Source organism: Trichoplusia ni, assembly GCF_003590095.1.
Source record: "Trichoplusia ni isolate ovarian cell line Hi5 chromosome 19 unlocalized genomic scaffold, tn1 tig00003849_group18, whole genome shotgun sequence".
Lineage (NCBI taxonomy): Eukaryota > Metazoa > Arthropoda > Insecta > Lepidoptera > Noctuidae > Trichoplusia > Trichoplusia ni.
Window position 1 is genome coordinate 1 of NW_020799804.1, and position 20,583 is coordinate 20,583.

The window sequence follows — 20,583 nt, forward strand, 5'->3', positions numbered from 1 at the left end:
TCAGTTCCACCTGGAAATAAAGTTATCGTAGTGATCACTGCACTTTCTTATTTGAAAAAAAGGCACTGATTGACAGGTGGCATGAGACATTGTTATGTAGCCTTGGCATTTTATCCTAGACAAAATAGATTATATACATTTCTGAACAACTTACTTCTCTGGTTATATCATTCATAAGCTCTTTAAGCCCGTCAGGTAACGCGAGCTTACAATTATCTCGTATTTGCGGCGCAATCATATCATCCATTTTTGTAGTTTTATATAATTTATTGTCGACAATAATTTGACAACCAACAATTACACAAATTCTAGTAACTACTGTTTTAACCATCTAGACCATGCTATTATTTAAATCGTATTATGAATTAAGAAAAATTACAATACAAAATCCCTTTGAAACAAAAAAGGTCATAACGCGAACGATAATTCGCTTTTTTTTTAAATCTCTTAGATTGCTTTAACATTACAAGGAATTTCACCGAACTTCTCTAGAAAATTATTACAAAAGATTCTAAAATGGAACATCGTCCGTTGTCCATTATCCTGGTCTCCTCTTACTCCTTGTACTCAGCATTGCCGTCAGTAGCGTCCTCGACATCGGTACGAGCTGATTGTGGAGCTGACGGCGGTTTTGGGCTAGCTGGAAAGAGAACATAATTCACACTAAGAACAACAAGATAATGAAAATACATGTATGAATGATATATGTCATTGTGGCGACTTAGAAGAATGGAAGAAAGAAAACCCCTTTACTATAATACTCCAAAAAATAAGGAACAGGTGAAGGGGTAAATATGGTGCCTAGCATATGCCTTGACGTAAACTTGAATGTATACGCCTCGCGATGCATTCGTTCTGAGCCGTTCTAAAGTCTGGATCCAATATAATTCTTGTGGCATAGAAGTCATCAGGAAAGCAAGTGGTCGGTGCTTTGCATGTATTTGTGCCTGAAAACTTGTCTTTCGATAGCGGGTTTAGTCTTCAACGATTTCATAAAGGGTTGCTTGTCTGTCACCAGTTTTATTTTAATAGCAAATTTATGGCAAAGAAATCATTGTGTTAAATAGGAGGTGTTTAAGATACCCTACATATGTTATAGTTCTCAATGTGTGCTATTGTTATCTTATTTGATATCTTATTAACAATGTTCAAATTATTCATATGCATGCATATCTTATCATAGTTAAGCAGTCGACCTTAGTATTTTCTCACGATCGCAATATAAGGAGTAAAGCTATAAATAGCTCGATCATTTACGCCGCAATCGGTACGAATTTATTATTAATTCCTTTACTTTCAAGATTTACAGACGACCTTTTTTTAACATAATTTAAAAAAAAGTTATCTATTAGTCCTGACTTAAACGTGGAACTGTCAACTCAAAATTCCAAGGTTCAATGAAAGAATAAATCATATATGGCGACTACATTAATATGACGAGATGAGTACTGTCCGCATTGACAGTACTGGACAGAGTCGAAAAAAAAAAATACTTTGAAAGAAACCCATCACCTCAAGTAAAATGAACGTGAAACAAAGAAAATATTTTTATATTCCGTAACTTTCACACAACGCCATCTAGTGTCAAACTAAGCCAACTATTGAAGGAAGAAAACCTTTTTGCTCTTCAAGCTTCAGCAGCTTCATTTAATTTTGCCCTACAAAGATGAGTTACTACTTATGTATTCCCATACCTGGCAACTCTTCCGGGATTTCGAAGGGACGAGGCGGCGTGACTGATACCTCGTCATCTTTACTTAGCCCCGGGGCCTCTGGGATTTCTGGCTCGTCATCGTAATCCACTATGATGTGCGCTGGAGTCTGTTGACGTAGGAATTTAATATACCGAATTAAATATATAGAATATTTGACAAAAAACGATTTTTTTTTTGCTTAGGCGGGTAATCCTTATGGAAAGCCACCTTCTCGGGGAGGAAGTGGGTAGTGTCAGACTCTTACTGACTAAAGCTTAACCGCCGTACAGCGTCCCCGTATTTAGTAGGTGCGCGGGCATGAACAGCATTTCAACACGCACCGACTGCGGGGCACCGTCGGCTTATAGATGCCGACGGCTTCGTTCGTTATGACAAATAAAAACCTAGCTATTCCGTCAGCTAGATTTGTAAAATACGAGTTTTATGTATAATATAAATTTATATTTTATATATAATAAATTAATATTGACCAACCTCAGCGAATGAAATTCTTTGGTAAGGCGATACATATGGCATATCTTCATCTTCGACCCGGTTCATTGCTGCTGAAGACTCAGACAGATATACTGTGAAAAATAACTATAACCTTAATTGTTTTGTTTTTATAAATGTTAGGCGACACTTTTTAGTCGGGGAATCAGGTCTAAGTTTCCCATAAATATATGTCACGATATTCTTTATCGTAAAATCCAAAAAGACAAAAGAAGGGTTCTGTTAATAAAGTAGACGGTAACACGCCCTTATCATGGCTTTGTACGAGTAAATGCAAGGCCGAAGGGGTTTAAGGAAATTTTTAAGAGGTTTAAGTAATCAAGGCTCTGTTTTGGATTTTTCTCTGGATTCTTATTTCAATTTGTCGAGAATTTAGTTTATAATATTTTTTTATTCTATGCTGTTTCCCAAAATAAATCGGACCTCGTACAGTCCGATCGATCAATCACGTTAATAGGAGGTAATATATAAGTAAGTTCCATAAAGAAGTAGTCACCGCGCATAGGTGGGCCCGCCGCCTCTGTCAGTGACGTCATCACACTGAACTGCCGGCATCTTGATGCCCTTGCTGGTTCCACCTATTTGTATCTTCTTCTTCTCCGACTTCTCCTCTAGATAGTCGTCGTCTTCTTTATGAGTCAACGTCATCATAGGATCGTAAGATAAACCGTGTTTTTCTTTAACCTCATTTTCAAACATTCCATTGACGTCATCTTCACGGACTTTAATTTTCTAAAAGTAAAAAAGGAACGTAAGTATGTGGATTTAGTATCGTGTACGCCGTGTAAGGCATAGTGCTTTGGATACATGTCTAGTTTTGTCCAGCTTGTGATAGTATATAGAAGATCGCGATTTTAAAATCACTGTCCTGAATATCTGGTTTCGAATGAGGATTTATATCTAATATTATTGTGAATTTTGAAACTTACAATAAGAGGACCAAGACTGATCTCTCGTGACCCAGCAATGTCCAGCGGTGGGCCTGGGATTCCCACTTTACGGCCAGGTTTCTTCTTCTTCTCTGTAGGCTGCAGGTGACGTAATACATTCCTTCGGACGTGGTAACCCCTGTAGGCTGCCTAAAATAGTAATTAGAGTAATATGAATTGTATTACATTCTTGCTTGTTTACTTGATGAAATCAACCAAAGAATGTACAGAAATCTTACGGCGATCTTTTTAGGTAATTTGTGATCTGTGTAAGCCGTTTCTGTCCCGGCTACGAGCAGTGATTTAATTATTAATTAACTTACTGCCTTAGGGAAAACTTTGTATGAAAATTGTAAAACTTATTAGTAGTAAATCTTAAATGACTCAGTCTCGCATATTTTTTAAAAGGACTTCAATAAAATCATTCAAAAATATTATTGTTTAGTTTCAGACCCAACCAGGCTCCTTAATTAATAGCTTACGTGGCGGAAAAGTTCCAATAATAATGTGAAATTGATTCCATACTTGGATTCTCTCCGTAGCTCTATGCAGGTCGCTCAACGAGGGTTTGGTCTTCTTGTACACTTCCAGCGTGTGCATGGCCGCTTTCCTCCCAAGCCTCTTCAGGATTCTCTGACATTCCCTGTGTTCAAATATGTCAGAAATATAGAATCTTAATCTAATACCAGATCCTACAATACAACTTCAGGATCTACAAACGCTTTTTTGTGACGCCGCTTATGATATGAAATTATGAACGCTTAGCAACGCGATGGTAAATCAATCAATAATTGCGATGAGAAAAGATCATAATTTAGATTTTTACGTTTCTTCATACATTTTAAATTATTTCAGTTTAACGCATGTAAGATCCGCTGGTGGTTTTACTAAAATACTTGTAACCAGTAAGTACCTTAATGAGCATGTTCTTCCTGTACCAATAGTCTCTGTGAGCGTTTCTCGCCACTTGACACACTTTGGCGGACAGTTCTTCATCCATAGGCACCTTAAAAGGATCTTCTTAAGAATTGCGGTTTCTTTGACCTTTTCTGAAAATAAAATGGATAAAATGTAATAATTTCAAGCGGCACTGGTGATTTTTTAACTGGTTCTTCACTGAGTAGGACCCCTGGTCAGTCAATGTCTCTAAATTAAATTGATTTGTATTATACTTCTGTAAATCTCATTACGCAAAAATTGAAGCTATGGAACTATTCTGTTACCTTTGCCTTCTTCGAGTTCCAGCCCTTCGATTTCAGTTTTAATAATGTTGGCTACTACATCCACATCCTCTTGCTGCAAGCCCACGCGCAGCAGATGTTCGGAGACTGGATGGCCGGCAGTCGCACAGGTCGTCCAGGATCTTCACCGCCAGGATGCCGTGCTCACGAGTGATCAGTAACGCTGACAGGTAGTTCGTTATGAAGTCGTAGAGTTTCGGCGGTTGCCAGCGTAACACCTAGGTGGAGTTAATTGAAGGTGTTTTTATATGTATAGGCATGTATTTATTGCTTCTTTCTTTTGTGTTAGTTTCATTGGAACATAAAACACGGAATCTTATTTATTCAATTAATGGTTTATGTAAGGACATGAATAGTCTAAAAATCTACAAGTTAAATGTAATATTTTGCGGCTTATTTGAAAATAATTGGTGTTCATTTTCAGCTTGGAAAAGGAAGGTGGGAAAGTTTAAACAAGTGGTTCATGATCATTTCCTCATTTTATATTGATGAAGCTTCTAAGGAGGTAGGTCCTTTATTTCGTCTTCTTTGTACTTATTTCTTTTTATTCACTTTAGTTAAGTTCATGAAAAGAGACGTGATGCTTTTCAGAGGCGTAGGTACATGGGGACACACGTCCAACATGCTCACACCTTGTTGAGAACTTCAGTTTATAATGTAACATGGGCATCTACAAGTGTAAGTAGTCTAGGGTTGTTTATTCTTATTATTACTCACCTCACGCGTGATATCCGACATTAGCTCCCGAAGCCCATTAGGGACAGAGAATACGTTTGAACAGCCGTGTTTTTGGAGCAACTCGTTCATTTTTATTCAGTGTTTTTCGTAATTTTTCTTCCGTCACCAACAACCTGCTGACAGTTCAAGTTCTTTACCAATAGACCATGATATAATCATCCTCTTTTCTACGAGCTATCATTGTAAATAGATCGTATATTTTTTTTACAATGGTATATTTTTTGTCAGTGTACTTTGATTACTGTTAGAAAAAAAATAGCGCGATTATAATTTGATTATTTCCTCTAAGGTGTAGAGGTATAATCAAAGTAATAAAATATTTATTGCCAAGCATAATAGGCGGCATGCAGTGCTATTAGCAAACTCCGTATAGTGTACCTACATATTCATAAAATGAAGTGTGAACATTTTGCATAAAATTTCCTAAACAGGAAAACTTGACTAGTGCTTATTATATTTGGCTATACCTAGGCGCAAAATGCCTTTTATTCGAGATATTGATTTTGCAAAATGATTTGTTGAACGGTGTAACGTTTTTTTTAACAGATACTCTAAGGATACTATAGTCACATATACGTCTGTCAGTGTCAAAACAAGTCTATCTGTGTAAAATTCGATTAGGGGTCATCTTAGGGGCGAAGTAACCTGCCCTTTTTCCCAGGGTGCACTACCGAAACGAAATACCGTGCTGCAATGGTGCTAAGGGGTTATTTAGACCTTAAAATGCTAGTTCATTTGATAACCTCAAATGACCGATAACAAAAATAATAAATAAATTCTTTGTTTTGATACATTTCGGTTATCTAATTACATTCAATGACATTAATGATCTAATTCTTTCTTATCTGTACAATGTTTGAAGTATAACTTCGTTTCACTCATGGTTCTCTTTTCCGACAGTCATGCGTCGTAATTTATAAAACAAAATTTATAAAATATTATAATTAAAATAATAAACTAAAGACGTATTGCATTATTCTTTGTGGAAGACCAGTGTAAGTTGACCTACCTGTAATCTTCAGATAACCTCGCAGACACCTAACAAGCTACTACAAGAGGGGAGGACAAAGATCTTACAAAACTGGCCAGACGTTACATTATGACTAATGTAAATTCACATTGGATTTAATAAATTATAATAATAATAATAATAATAAATCTTTATTTCAGACCAGGTCCATATAAAAAGTAGGTAACACAAAACATCAAAGAAATAAATAAAATACAAATTACAACACAGTGTGGGCGGCTTAACCAGTGTCTTAGCAACTGAGAGTCCCACCTATCAGTCAATACGTTTAGGACGCTTTTGGTGCTAGTCCGCACTCCGGTGAAGAATTGAAGCACTGCGTTTTCTGATGATGGCATTTAAAACCATCAGTGTGCGCCGTCAGCAAACATGCCCGAGGCACTGCAGAACCGCGGCAAACCTGAGCAGCGTCAAATGTATTGTTGTATTTACACGCAGGCGTTATACGTCATCCGGTATAATTTACCACAGAGACACGTATACAATGACTGGCAATAAGGCTTTAAACAAAGTCACTTTTACCGAATCATGCATGCCGAAACCTGCGGGCCAACATATTGCTTCTGACCGCCAGCGCCCTACGTTCCCTCCCAAAGTCTTTATCATCCTTCAAGTCCTCGGGAGACCCAGTGACCGAGATATCTTGAAATTCGAGACTTGCTTCAACTCGGTACCACTTAGGTGACAGGAACTGTTGCATAACTTTTTGTGCTAGCCTTAAATATCATAATCTCACTCTTTCTCGAATTGTATTTCAGTCCATGAGCCTACGGCAGAGAACTTCACATATTCTAACTAACTTTTTTAACGCTGCCATTGAAGGGTCTCAACAGTACCATGTCGTCTGCGTAGCTTATGTTGTTAACACAAACACCGTCTATGTGACATCCGACGCCGGTACTGTTGAGCTCACCAATAAGTCCGTTCATATACAGGTTTGAAGAGTCTGGGTGAGGTCAGGCCACCCTGTCTCACTCCACAATTCAACCTGTACACTGCTTGGATGACGCCCCAGCCCATTTCACTACATTAGTCTGATTGTTGTACCAATGTTTCAATAAGGACACAACCTCCTGGTTACAAGACGTTTCATCTTCCAACTTTTCCCATAACTTTCTGTAAGAAACGAGGTCGAACGCCCTTGACAGGTCCAAAAAGGCAAGCATACAACCGGGCGTCTTTCTGGTCACGTAAGTAACTGAAACAGTCTCCTTGAGGCACATGATAGCACTCTCTGTTGACAAACCTGTCCGGAAGCCAAATTGTTGGTCGTGGAGGTTGATATGTTTATTCAAGTGCTGGTCAAGCAGACTGATAAAAATATACTAGAAATGAGAGAAGGCAGCGGTTGGTACATATTATGTAAATTTGAATTTTGTCTTCAAAATTAGTTATTTTCAGCTGGTTTCAGTTTCTAGTCATATATACGCTGATTGTTGGCTGTTTGGTTAATTAAACGGTTCATAAACGCATATTTGAGATCGCTCATATTTTGCAGTCCTTTATCTCGAGGCACGCCGTTTTTGTTATAAATGCGAATATGCCTATTAGGTTTCTCACACTACAAGTAATTAGTCTAACTAAAAAATGTTATGGCGGCAAACTCTTAGTTGATAAGCTGCAGGTTACTCCTACAACCAATTTTCATTTTCTTTCAAAATACACCTACAGTAAATTTTATTTAAATTTGGTTGCTAAGTGGCGATTTTTAAAGGTCAACAAGATTACAAGACTTCATTAAGAAATAACTAAAATCAACAATCAACTTGTCTGTCTTGCGATAATCCGAGCTTATCGTGGTAAACATCAAGGGGTCTACATTCACCTTACAAATAAATAATAATGTTATTGCTATTGTAGAATCGTGACAACATACTATGGTTCCACCGAACTAACTTGGCGCTTATGAAAAGGGATAAAAGTTTGTTAGAACGAGATCAAAGTGTACAAGCCCGTTGAGCGTAACAGAGACAACAATATTTTGTAGCTCTCGTACTTACCCGATATGCCAACTTACACTGGCCGCACTGTGCCCATCGAGCGCCATCTCTTTTTGCAACGAGAGATGCAAACATGATACGAGATAAAGACAAATGATATAAGTCCTAGTCTAAATATCAGTAGTGAAAGGACAACGCCTTTAAGCTCTACAGCCCACATTAAAGGATTCCAAGGTCTTGGGAACTCGTGGTGATTCAGGATTAACCTTTTTGGTACCGTTTCTTGTTTAAAAGTCTTCCTGCTTGAACAACTTTAATTATCGTCTATTTGTTTTGTAAGCTGAGCAGCGGGGATAGATCCCTTGTATGAGAGAAGCTAGAATCATCAGCAAACAAAATTATGTGGCGGTATAAAATTCCTAATTTGTATAATTTACTGGCATATAATTGCTTTAATTTTTTTTTATTTGCTATAATTGACCACATTTTGAGAGCGTCGAGAGTAAAAACTTATTGCAGAATAAATAAAAATACCTTTTTTAAGTCGTATTTGTGATAAACGGGAAGTGAACTCGACACAACAGATGCTCAATGATACCATATTGTAAAAAAAAACAAGAGCGAACTATTTTATGGATGACAAACTGATACGTCAACCAACGATCTCTATGTCTGTTTTTGCACTTAAAATATTCGGACTCTCTTAATGGCGTTGTTTATTCAATAACAGTCCCTAAACATTAGGAAATAGGATATAAAGTAACTCCTACACCTGAACTTTACGGAGAACTTTTAAAACACCAATCCATATTACAGGACCCTTAAAGTAATTTAGCCAATTCTAAAATTAAAAGTTTTTATCGACATCCGTACCAATGTGATACACAAGATGGCTTGTTTGTCCTCTTGGCCGTATAAGGTCAATAAACTCCCTAAAAAAGGGTAGGGCTTGACACGCTTGCATGCACATTGCATGCATGCAACCGCATGCGAACTGAATTCGCGCGACTCTTAACAGAAACAGACATCTATACCCAACTGTCAAGGGCACTGATATTCTTTTATTTATTGGGAGTGGTAAATGGAAATGTTATAGTGTTTTGCCTGACGCAGTTTCAATATGGGAAAGTTATTTGTATTATTATATTATATGCATTTTCTCTTTATTCATAACCCGGCTACGTGCGACTAGGACTCGCCGTCTAATAGGCTAAATAAAAACAAATCGGTATTGTGACAAATAAATTTGTGGGCATTTAAACTCAAATTTATTTGTTACCCACATTACTTCGATTTTCATTTTTGGTATTTGCGGTAACAGAAATTTATATTGTGTGACCACGGTTCATGAGACATCTGGTTCTAGATGGACATACAGGCAGGTAGAGCTTCAACCATTAAGGTTCTTAATAAAAAATGTAATGTTACACTGTACTAAAGATATGTTTAAAACAAGTCATTCTTTTAAAATTGTAGTGAACATCCCTATAGCTTAATTAAATACAGATGCATCAAAATATTTGCCTTGCAATAGAGCTAACGTCGTAGTTTTCTATCTAATGTCTGATAAGATAGGTAATGTACACAATTGTAGATCCTACAGCCTTTCTATTAACAGCAAAACAATACCAAGACCATGTAACGTTTTCATGTATAAAACTATCATAATGTGGCTAACTTAACGTTCCATAGCTTTTAATAATAAGAATTTTAATTCTAATTAATTTGTAATCAATGCGAACTGATCTGATGAGAGATGGAGAAACCATATTACCAATTCGGAAGCATAGGATTATATATTGTCTAGGGTGTTAGTAGTTTTAAGGAAAACTCAAAATAAAATTAAGCTACTTACATATCGAATGGCAGGTGGCGTTTTGACCCCTGTATAACATGCCTTTACGTGGAGTCCGAATTGCTTTCATAACAAAAACATTAAGCTTAATATTTAAAGATTTCGCCGGGTCGTCCACCACACCAAGACCAGTTGAACCGGTATGGTAATAAAAAAACCTACACAGTATGTATTTCCTTACTATGTCCTACGGCTGACCGTTTCGAAAATAATTTTGGAATTTAATTATTGGAATACGGACCTTCTTTGGTCGCCATTTGTTTCCCTTTAAGTTATGAATGTTCTTCTTCGATATTTTTTGGGTGGCATACCTAAAGGGTTCAACGTTTACCCTAAAACTCAGCCTTGTGTCCATCTATATTGTATCTCATCAAGGGTGATAGATAGAGTGTTAAAATTTTCTTTTCTTATTACATCTCATATTAACCACCTTATTATACCGAAATAATGTAAGGTGGAAAATCGCGTTAATAATGTATCTATATCGAAATAATAAGCAATGTTTATGAAAGTTTTTATGACATTTATCGACACTGATAACAATATATTCTAGTTTAGTAAATGTTGCGTGACAATCGCGTGCTAAGCATATTGTCACGTTTCTTAGGTAATAAATTAAGCAATTTTGATGGGTCAATCCTTAATATGATGAATATATTCTCTATTAGTTAGCTTCTGTCTTTTGCTGTATTCAAAACTTTGGGATTGTCGTGGTAAACAAGTGTCATTACCAAATATAGTTTGCAATTAACATGTATACTTACCCTAGAGAAAAGGAAGGGATGCATTATTTAAAAGTTAGGTATGTGTAGGTACTTTATCAGTATAGGCACTTTATAAATTAAACAATATTGACGTTTTCCTGTCTAAAACCTCTTGGCGCCTACAAATTATCCGAAAACAACAATAAAAATCAGTTATACCAAAGAAATATATAAATAATTTATTTATTTGATGTTTTTTTTTTATTAAAATGCACATCAAGATTATCAACCTTATTTTAGGTACCTAAACCAATCCAGTTTGCGAGTTGAACGGTCACAAAACAGTTTGAAAAATGTCTTAAACAAAGTTGCGACGACTAGTTTTCTAACTCCTTCTAGATGTTGTTGGATATCTATTGACCTACATTATAACGATAGCTGATCCTTCAGAGATAACCGTGCAGTACACTCAACGGATTCGTTACTTCGTTATGTGATAAGCGGATCGTTAATTACTTAGATAAGGTTGAAACAATTACACGTAATGAGGTGTTATTGTTTTTTATCATTATGCTATTGCTTTCACATTTATTTTATTGAACGACAGTCGTTCTAAGGCATTCATTTATCTAAATTCGGATAATTTTGTAAACATTTAATTTATGGCAACACAAAATGTCTTTCTACTATACTACTACTGAGTCGGTTATCAATATAGTATTAATCTTTGTTATTATGGTTTTCAAATAGTTTTTGATATCATCAATGATTTGTTGCCAGATAAAAAATATATTTCATATAGGCCCGATTTTTCAATCGTCAGATAACTTTTATTTGAGGAATAAATATGGCCGTTTGACATATTTTCTATACAAAAGCTGTCAAAACGTCAAACATATTCGTCGAATAAAAGTTATCTAGTGATTGAAAAATCGGCCCTTAATCTTGTCAACTTAAAGAGTGGTTTTAGAAAAAGAAAAGTCTTTCATTTGTTAGCTGCTTTTAAAAATTGAAAGTGGACAAAAGATTTACCCACTTGATCCCATACTCTTCTGATTTTAAGGCACAATAATCTTCAAAACAAGACATTAACGTGTTCCGCTACGCCCCACCGTCTTTTCTGCCTACCTCGTTAACAACTTCCGGCTTAAGGAACCCATTCAATCGCGGTTTTGACCCACAATATATCGGGTATCATGCGGCTAGTATGTTTTATGATCAGCTTCGTTCCATTATCCATTTCTGACCTCCTATCTTTGAATACTTCGCAAAAAAATTGATTTGCTGCAAATCTATATACTCTACATTACACGAAAATATTTCTCCTAAGTCCTTACCTATACGTAATCATAAACCTGTGGCTAAATACCTATCTAGAATCTCCAACTTTAGTAAAAACGCTCAAATGTATGGAAATGACACGTCGTTTCGTTCAGTCTTAATTTTTTTTTTATTTTTTTTTTTATAATAAATGCGGACAACATCACATACATTGTTCTGAACCCAAAGTAAGTTGCGAAAGCACTTGTGTTATGGAATTCAGATACAACGAAGGTACCACAAACACCCAGACCCGAGACAATGTAGAAAATGTGATTTTTTACATTGACCCGACCGGGGATCGAACCCGGGACCTCGGAGTTAGCGACACCTTGAAACCGGTGCGTACGCCACTCGACCACGGAGGTCGTCTTAAATCTGTCCTTTTCATTTATTTCAGTATTTTCTTTCATTGCCTACGGTGTCAAAATTGCACTTGGCTGTTTTAGTGTTGTTTTAAGAACATTTTTTCCAAATATACACTCTACAACAACACGCGACTTTATTATCAAAACTATGTCATAATTGATTCATTATCATAAACATTGTGTAATATACTCGTAGTTAACGTGGGTTTTCCTTGTCTCTATGGAGTATTACCTATGTGTCATTGGCTTGTTAGTTAGTACATAATGCATGCAATGCTGACATTTAGTCTGATAAAGGCAGTAAGTCCCCAGCAATATACGTATTTGAGGAAAATGTTGGTACACGCAATCGTCTACTTTAGTATTTTTTATTGTTTACTAGCTGTTACCAGCGGCACCGCCCGTTACAAATCAAAAATGATCCCAAAAACGTAAAATCCGTATAAAAACTATCCATTGTGTTTATTATACCAAGTTTTGTTCAAATCGGTTGATTGATTGTTGAGTGAAAGAGTAATAAAGACCCATTCATTATTACAAATGTTGATACGCGTTTGATGTTACGTCTGGAATCAGGGTTCGATCCCCGCGTGGGACGCTTATTCTCTAGTACGTTTGTTCTGAGTCTCTCTTTGTGCAAGTGACACACAGATTATGTTCCTTAATGCAGGTCGATATTTATTTAAAACCCCCTTCTAATTGCCATTAGAATCTGTTAGGCATGTTAACTTGGCTTCACGAGGAAAAACTACAACAATTTATAAATTGAGACGGGTTTTTTCTATCAGGTAGTATCTATAGATGTTCAAAATATAAGGATAAATGTTTGAAATAGTCAGAAATGTGTAGTTAGAATTTGTATAAAACAATAGAAAAGTATTCCATAGACTCATAACCTTCAAAATATTAAAAACTCTAATTTAGTCTACAAGTTACAAATAATTAGTAAAGCATTGTTTATCTGTGTGGGTTGGTCACGCAAATCGAGCTCTTTTCTAATTGGGCTAGCCAAGGCCGCGGGACGGATGCATTGCCATCGTTTTGATACAGATAAGACAAATAATGTTAACATGTGTAATTATTTTAGTATTGGGGATACGATTTTTGCAATAGAACTTGAAACGTTGATTGCCGAAAGATCGCAATCATTAAAGAAATAAAAAATGAGTCCCGCATTAAGGAATATAATTATTTCTTTGTTTCTGAAACATTCGAGCTACATGAACAAAGACTCAGAAGAAACGTTCGAGGCTCACATAAATGATTGTCCTACGAGGACCGATCCCGGGATACGTCGCTCACAGTGTCAAAGTGGTCAGTAAAGGTAGTTAACATTGGAAAATAGGTACCAATTAATTAGGCCATTCGGATTTCAGTGCGTGTTTATTGATAGGCTTTTTGAGGCAGTATTGGAGGTTTGCATACTTTAGGTGTTGATTCTAGTTGCGTGTTACTAAAATGCCTTTGGAGAAGAACCGGTAACAATCTCCTATATGCTTGGTAATAGTCAATGTGGTCAGGATTTGTTTTCTTAACTTTATTGCAGAGAATATTTAGCATATCAGTTTTATTTGATTGCTCTTACCGGCCTGTGTTCCAGACTTCGGTTCATTAAACTTCTTCGATGACGTCATTTCCCTGAGACAATATTATTAATGTCGGTATCAATTTATTTAATTAACATATATTGACCTGTTTTCTTGTTTAATAACAATGGCCTCCTTAATTTGTTGTGGAAGAACAGGAGCGCATTCCGATTTTTTTTTCATACACTTGTTTTTATCTATGCATATCCGGTGGTATTTAGAGCTAAATATTTTACTATCTTTTTATTTTTTTGGCTAAGAATTCGAATCATAAAAAAACAGCTGTAGCTACACTTGATACCGTCGGTTTATCTATGTCATAAATAATTCTTCCTTGTTTTGGAAGGCACGTTACATCGGTCCCGGCTGTTATTGACACACCTTTGACAGGCGTGACGGTTATTCAGAAGCTAGAAAGTCTATAACCAGTCTAATCAAGTGTTGGCCAGGTAACTAGGTTCAGGAGGTCTAGCAGGCAGTATAGCTTCTTGTAAAACACTGGTACTTAATAATTCGGTTGGACTGGAAGCCGACCCCAACATAATTGGGGAAAGGCTAGAATGATAATTAAATTGAACGCCGGTGGTTGACATCGAAGATGTTTATTCTTTTATTAATAACCAATTATTAAATATTTGGAACGGAATGTAAGTAATTACCTACGATACATATCGTACCTACTTACCTAGATGCATTTAATGCGACCTGATAAGAGTCCACCTTATGCATTTATCTTTATTTTATTATGCTTCCTTTGATGCAAATGTAACTAAACATATAGGTGTATATGTAACGATAGCGTTGTGTAAAGGTAGAAGATTGATCGTGCCTTAATAATGAAATCATAAAATGGATGACTTCTTTATTAGGTACAGGGATATATTGAGCATATGGATTACATCCTTTTCACGTATTTAGCAAGTATCTATGTGACTTAGTTAGAATTTAGAGCCTAGAGTTTAAGAATAGATAACAAACCCAAGTTATGAGGGTTAAAAAAACAACGAAGCGCTCGACGCTCCGAGAATAGGTAGGTAGTGCCCGTGCGCTTCGCTTGGCTCGCCTTGGCGGGGGCACTGCCGTGCCCCCAGATAACAACGACAAAATGATATATTTTCAAAAGAAAATAGTCTCCCCAAGGGCTTAACCTTGATTTTCTTTATTTGTTGTTACAGAGGCAAGAAAAAACTAAATTAAAAAAAAACAAGTCCGTTACTGTTCAGGAGATACAACGAACTGCAAGTAAATATTAAATAAATATAATATTAAAACCAGTTGTTTTGTTTCAGATCTTGCTTCTCCTAGCTGCGGTCAGCTCTCACAAGTTCGTGGTCGGCTTCTGTCTGGGCGCGGAGCTCTGTGAGACTGAGAACTTCCCGAACCGTGCGTGTGCGCACATCGTGTGCGTCACGCTGTTCAGCGCGGGCTCCGTGCTCGGCATCGGCATCGGCGCTGGGCTCGAGACTGTCAACTCTTTAAAGGATTCTGTCGCGATACCGGTTATGCAGGTATGTTAAAAATTATTTAAATATAATGTTGTTTTTGTGTCGTTGTTTGATCGAAGAATATTTACCGAGATCTGACATGATTCAAAACCAAAAGTAGGATTACCTAATGTCAGAGGCAGACTGATAGACAGAGGACTAGGAAATTTAAGCTGATTTTTTTGTGACTACATCAGAGGAATTCTAATCGTTTTTATAGTAACTTTACTTAAATCACAGTATCGCCATCTAGTGACAGTTCAAACCATCTTATTACAGGGACTGGCTGCAGGAACGCTGCTTTACGTGACAGTAAGTGAGGTGCTTCCCCGCGAGAGGGCGCGGTGGCACAAACGTCAGCGGAACGCGGGAATTTTGCAGTTCCTGTCTGTCGGACTTGGATTTGTTCTGATGTACTTGACTACTAAATATTTAGGTAAGGATCAAGTTATCAATTACGTTTCCGTTTATTATTAATCCTCCGTTTTCAACTTTGTGTTTTCTTTGTGATCTATTCATCAATAGATGGCGTCGTAGTGAACTGTTTATATTTTTCCTTTTGTTTTCAGATCACGATGCTGCTTAATTATTTGACATATATTTAGTTACATGCCACTGTAAGAGAATAGTTTAAAGTTACTGATAACTTTTATAATTTTATATAATAGAGTAAGCCTTGATGGACCTTAAAAGTGATGTTTTAGGATATAAGGTGACAATAAAAGATTTTTTAGCTATTTCAGATTTTTATTTTATTTAAAGTTTTGTTTTTGATGTCAACAATAAAATAATATAATTATAGCTGTTGTGATGGTGGAACGTTGTAATTATTTGAGAGTGTTAAAGCAATTATGTAACTATACATAAACACTTGGGTCATTATTATTTTCAACTTTAATTCGTTTTACATAGGAATTGTGATGGTAAGTACATTGGATGTCAACGGCTAATAGAACTATATCATGCATTTAACAAACTTTTCTATATATTTAGCTGACCAATAAATTAGGTTTCATTGGCTTATATATAATTATAATTAATTAAACATGGCACTGTTCTGCGTAATGCTAGACAGGTTAGGTGATTACAGCGACATCTGGTAGATATGCAAAAAACTTTTTATTTGTTGCTTTTCGTCAACAGATGGCGCTACAAGTAAAATAAGGTGTAAGATTTTATTGTCGATGGATAGCGTTATCTTAATTATAAAAATATTCTCTCATTCTGTTATTACACATCTAAATGCACAAAATAATCTCAGTCCACAATACTATTGCGTTATTTATATACATCAATTATATTTTATGGAAGCGATTTCTACGTACAAACTAACATTCATACTGTATATCGGAATACCTCGTATTAAACAGTATAAATAGAATGAAATTAATCCTTAAAATAACTACATTTTTAAATACAATAAAAGTATTACAAAATAGAAAATAATACAGATCTTTGACTCGACGCACTTATGTCTAAGAAGTAAGTACTGTTACAAATAATAACAAAAATTATAAATTGTTAACTTTGAATAAATATTCTTAATTTTAAAAGGGAAGAGAGCATTATAATCAGTGGAACGACTTTACCTAGCGACCTTCTTCAAGTGAAACAACTGTTGGAGACGGATTCAATTTCGCATTAAAACATGAACACACTAAATAGGGCAAAACAAAAAATTATGTTCATAATGTGTCAAAACATTTTTAATGACGCTTTCATAGGATAATAAAATTTATTTTATTAACAAAACATTGCTTGGAGTTTAAAGTTATTTTCCAGCTACGATTGTGATTGAGTAATGTTATAAGATTCTTGTGTTTGACAGTTGGAATACAGAAATTATTAGATATAGGGTGTTTCACAGAAGAAGTATCGCTGACTTCACTACGACTGAATTTGTTAAGAAGTGATCACAGACTGCTCTTTAAGGACACTTTTAGAAACACCAACGTACTGCGAAATACAAGCCGAGAACGAATATTAGAAGCAAACATTAAAATTTGCCCAAGCTTTGTTATTGAGGAAGGCATTTTCAAATAGGATTCCAAATAGACCAATTCACGTTGCAGATTTAATTGAAAACCAGTATTACACAAAATAAAGCGGTTTACGAACGGTTTATGAACATTTGGGTATACGAGAGTATAGTGTTTTTAGTTAGAGCGGAGTAATAGGCATGCATCACGCAGTACATGGTTGTCTATGGTTGCAACTTTACTGAAAGTGTAGCGACGTGCGACAGGCGCGGTGAAGTCTTTATAACTCTATGCACCTCGATCAACCGGTAACTGTTACAATATACTGATATGAAGCTCATGTCACACGATGTAATAAACAGAATTACTGGATTGTATGAAAATTGACAGCATTTTAGGACAAAAAAGGGGTTTTTCTGTTTGTTTCAATCGGTGAAAGATTCTTACAATCATGAATCAAATGATAGAGATGTTTATGTTATTACTCGTGTGATATTTGCTTTTAATTCTTATAGCATATACAGATAACGCATTGGAATTCAAAATTTCAACAATTCCCAGAATATAGTGAACTATTTAAATCTAAGGCACAAAAAGGCACTTTAATTTCATAAGATCGAGACTAACTAACGGACTACAACAAGAAGCGTAATATAGACGAAAAAATAAAATAAATACATTGATACATCGACCAGCGGCAGCAGCAACAAGCGCGCGCTCGAGACGGGCGAGGACAGCCCCCGGCGGCGCGCGGCTCCCGGCCGACCAGAAAACAACAGAAAAGGTATCCTTGTAAACGTAATACTATGGGACGATCCCAAATTTGTTCAAAGTCACGATTTCACTAGCACTGAGCCCGAAATCAGGTCTCGTCGTTTTCCACTACCCTCCTATTTCTCTTTCTCTGCTTGTGTCTTCTGCGGGCGGGTTTATTTGTTTTGGGTTTTATTTGGCACTCACAACCGGCGCGCACTCTCACATAGTCCATGGACCAGCCGCCGGAGCCGGGCACGGAGAAGTGTCCCTCGGTCCGCGGCTGCGGCGTCTCCGTGGCGGCGGAGTGCAGGTAGCGCACGAGGGCGTACGAGTACGAGTACTTCTGGATGCAGCGCGACTCGTTGTAGAGGCGCGCGTCCACGAAGCGGCACGGCTTGTCCACCACGTTGGGCGCGCACGACACCTCGAACAGGCGCTGCTGGTTCTCGCCGTCCTCGTACAGCTCCACGTACAGCCCGGTGGGCGTGCGCCCGCCCTTCTTGGTGACCATCTCCAGCACGGACGGGCAGCACTGCACGCCCTCCTTCTGGTTGCCCTCGCGCCGCAGTATGGACTGCATGTCGCGCCAGTGGGAGCGCTTCCACGCCGCGGTCATGTCCAGCTCCTCGTCCGTCCTGGAACACATGTTACAATATTAGAACATCTGTCATAAACACGACTTGGCATCGCACTACAGACGATGTCACATTTACTACCTATCTTGTTCCATACGTCCTTATTCCTATCCCTACTTTGGAGCATCTCATGTAAGTTTTGAATAATACCAAGCTCGTAGTATTTCTTTGGGCCGATAAAACTTAAGTGACATCGTCAATGATTCTTGTTCTAGTTTTTGACAATGTGGTATGTTGGGAGTCTACTCTAACATAGTTCAGTGGCAATACTTACAACACGCGGTGCGAGTAGTGAGGTTGGGGCGCGCGGCGCACGCGGCTCACGTTGGCTATCACGTCGCCCGCGTCCGCCACTGCACCACACAGCACCTGCGGAACACAACACATAGTGAGGACTTGGAGAAAGTACAGCTCGCTGTAGGACTTAATCAGATGGGGGCTAGAGTAGAGGTAAGTCGATAGGTTTGGCTCGACGAATGACTTTGAGGGAAAGTAAATACTGTGCTGTGTGAACTGATTTTTGAATAAATTCAATATAAATACTCATGTCTTGAAAAATTAAAATAATAAAATAATTTATTTGGCTAACTTTTGAACAATTCTTGGCTATATTTGGACTATTAGGAATTTCCGATAGATATCAGACCGCGATGATGCGATCTTAAAATAGTTGATGTTGATTAAATATTTTAGTTAATAAAATATCAAGTGACACAAGAATGTAATCAGATAAGATATAGTAATAATAGTTTATTAAAATGTTTGATTCTGTGATAACATTCCTATGTTGTGTTCTCATCACCATATGAAACAAAATCGAGAAACAGTTTGAAATAAATAATAATTTCCTATTAAAATGTAAAATAAACTTCACACAATTTTTTTTGTAGGTATATTCTGTTTTAAGGCGCAAAATGAAAAATACGACTTTTATTGACAAAAGCCTTTATTCATAGAAGCTATGACATACCTTGATATTCCTGTTAAGGATTTAATTAGGACTACATTTTTAGATTATGTAAAACTGCCATTCAATTATTATTGTTTTCCTTTCTTTTCTAATATAACACCTGCTTTACAAACGAATTCCCAAACGATATAACTCGCATTCCCAAACAATTTCAAAATCCAGTTTCTTTGAATTAAAGCGCATAAGACATCTTGATTACGCATAAAACAAATATATTATAGTGTGTATACAATAATACTACATCACCGAGCGCGTACGACCACATAACTCAAATAGCTAGAGTTTCTAGACAACATATTTAACAACATCTGTCAGAATTTCAGTTCACTGTATCATTATTATGAAACAACAGAGTCTGTGAGTACAACACTATTTCACACCTCTATTATTACATGTCAAAGAAAAATCTATCTTGGCTTCAAAAACTTAAGGTTTATTTTTGAGTGCTCGTTTTAAGATTCGAAATGTATAATAGGAATAGACAAAACAATTTGACGTGTATCGTCAATATGTTTGTTTTTGTGTGCCGAAAGTGTTTTGTTTTTGATCTTCGTAATTGATTATTTATTTAGTTTGAAAATGGAATGCGTTTCAAGCCAGGCTCGTATTAGGTGCGTCTGTTGCGTCACACTCGGAACTATAATACACAGGAGAAATAGTAGATACTCTTTTTGATTGACTCTTTGGTGACTGTTTATCAAAACGTCATCATTTTCATGTTAGCGTTACATATCATGCTGTCTCTGTCTTTCTTAAGACTCTACTGTTGAAAGTAGAGAAGTAAGACAGCTTTCCAAGAGTGGCATATAGTTTTATATATTGAACCAATTATTTTTTTTGA

General features: G+C 36.7%; 2 protein-coding genes and 1 pseudogene across 2 annotated transcripts; all 3 read right to left on the minus strand.

Annotated features, from left to right (window-relative positions):
* Window positions 1–12: 12 nt before the first annotated feature.
* LOC113506572 lies at window positions 13–2,750 on the minus strand. Its single transcript, XM_026889409.1, has 4 exons — window positions 2,704–2,750; window positions 2,190–2,281; window positions 1,695–1,821; window positions 13–640 (listed from the first exon to the last, which is right to left on the minus strand). Exons 1-4 carry the CDS (start codon window positions 2,741–2,743, stop codon window positions 555–557), a joined length of 345 nt encoding a protein of 114 aa, XP_026745210.1. The 5' UTR covers window positions 2,744–2,750; the 3' UTR covers window positions 13–554.
* LOC113506570 lies at window positions 2,748–5,194 on the minus strand (annotated as a pseudogene).
* Window positions 5,195–16,164: 10,970 nt separating this feature from the next.
* Window positions 16,165–19,664, minus strand: LOC113506569. Its single transcript, XM_026889408.1, has 2 exons — window positions 19,047–19,664; window positions 16,165–18,772 (listed from the first exon to the last, which is right to left on the minus strand). The coding sequence occupies exons 1-2, from the start codon at window positions 19,157–19,159 to the stop codon at window positions 18,244–18,246; spliced, it is 642 nt and encodes a 213-aa protein (XP_026745209.1). The 5' UTR covers window positions 19,160–19,664; the 3' UTR covers window positions 16,165–18,243.
* Between the last annotated feature and the right edge of the window lie 919 nt (window positions 19,665–20,583).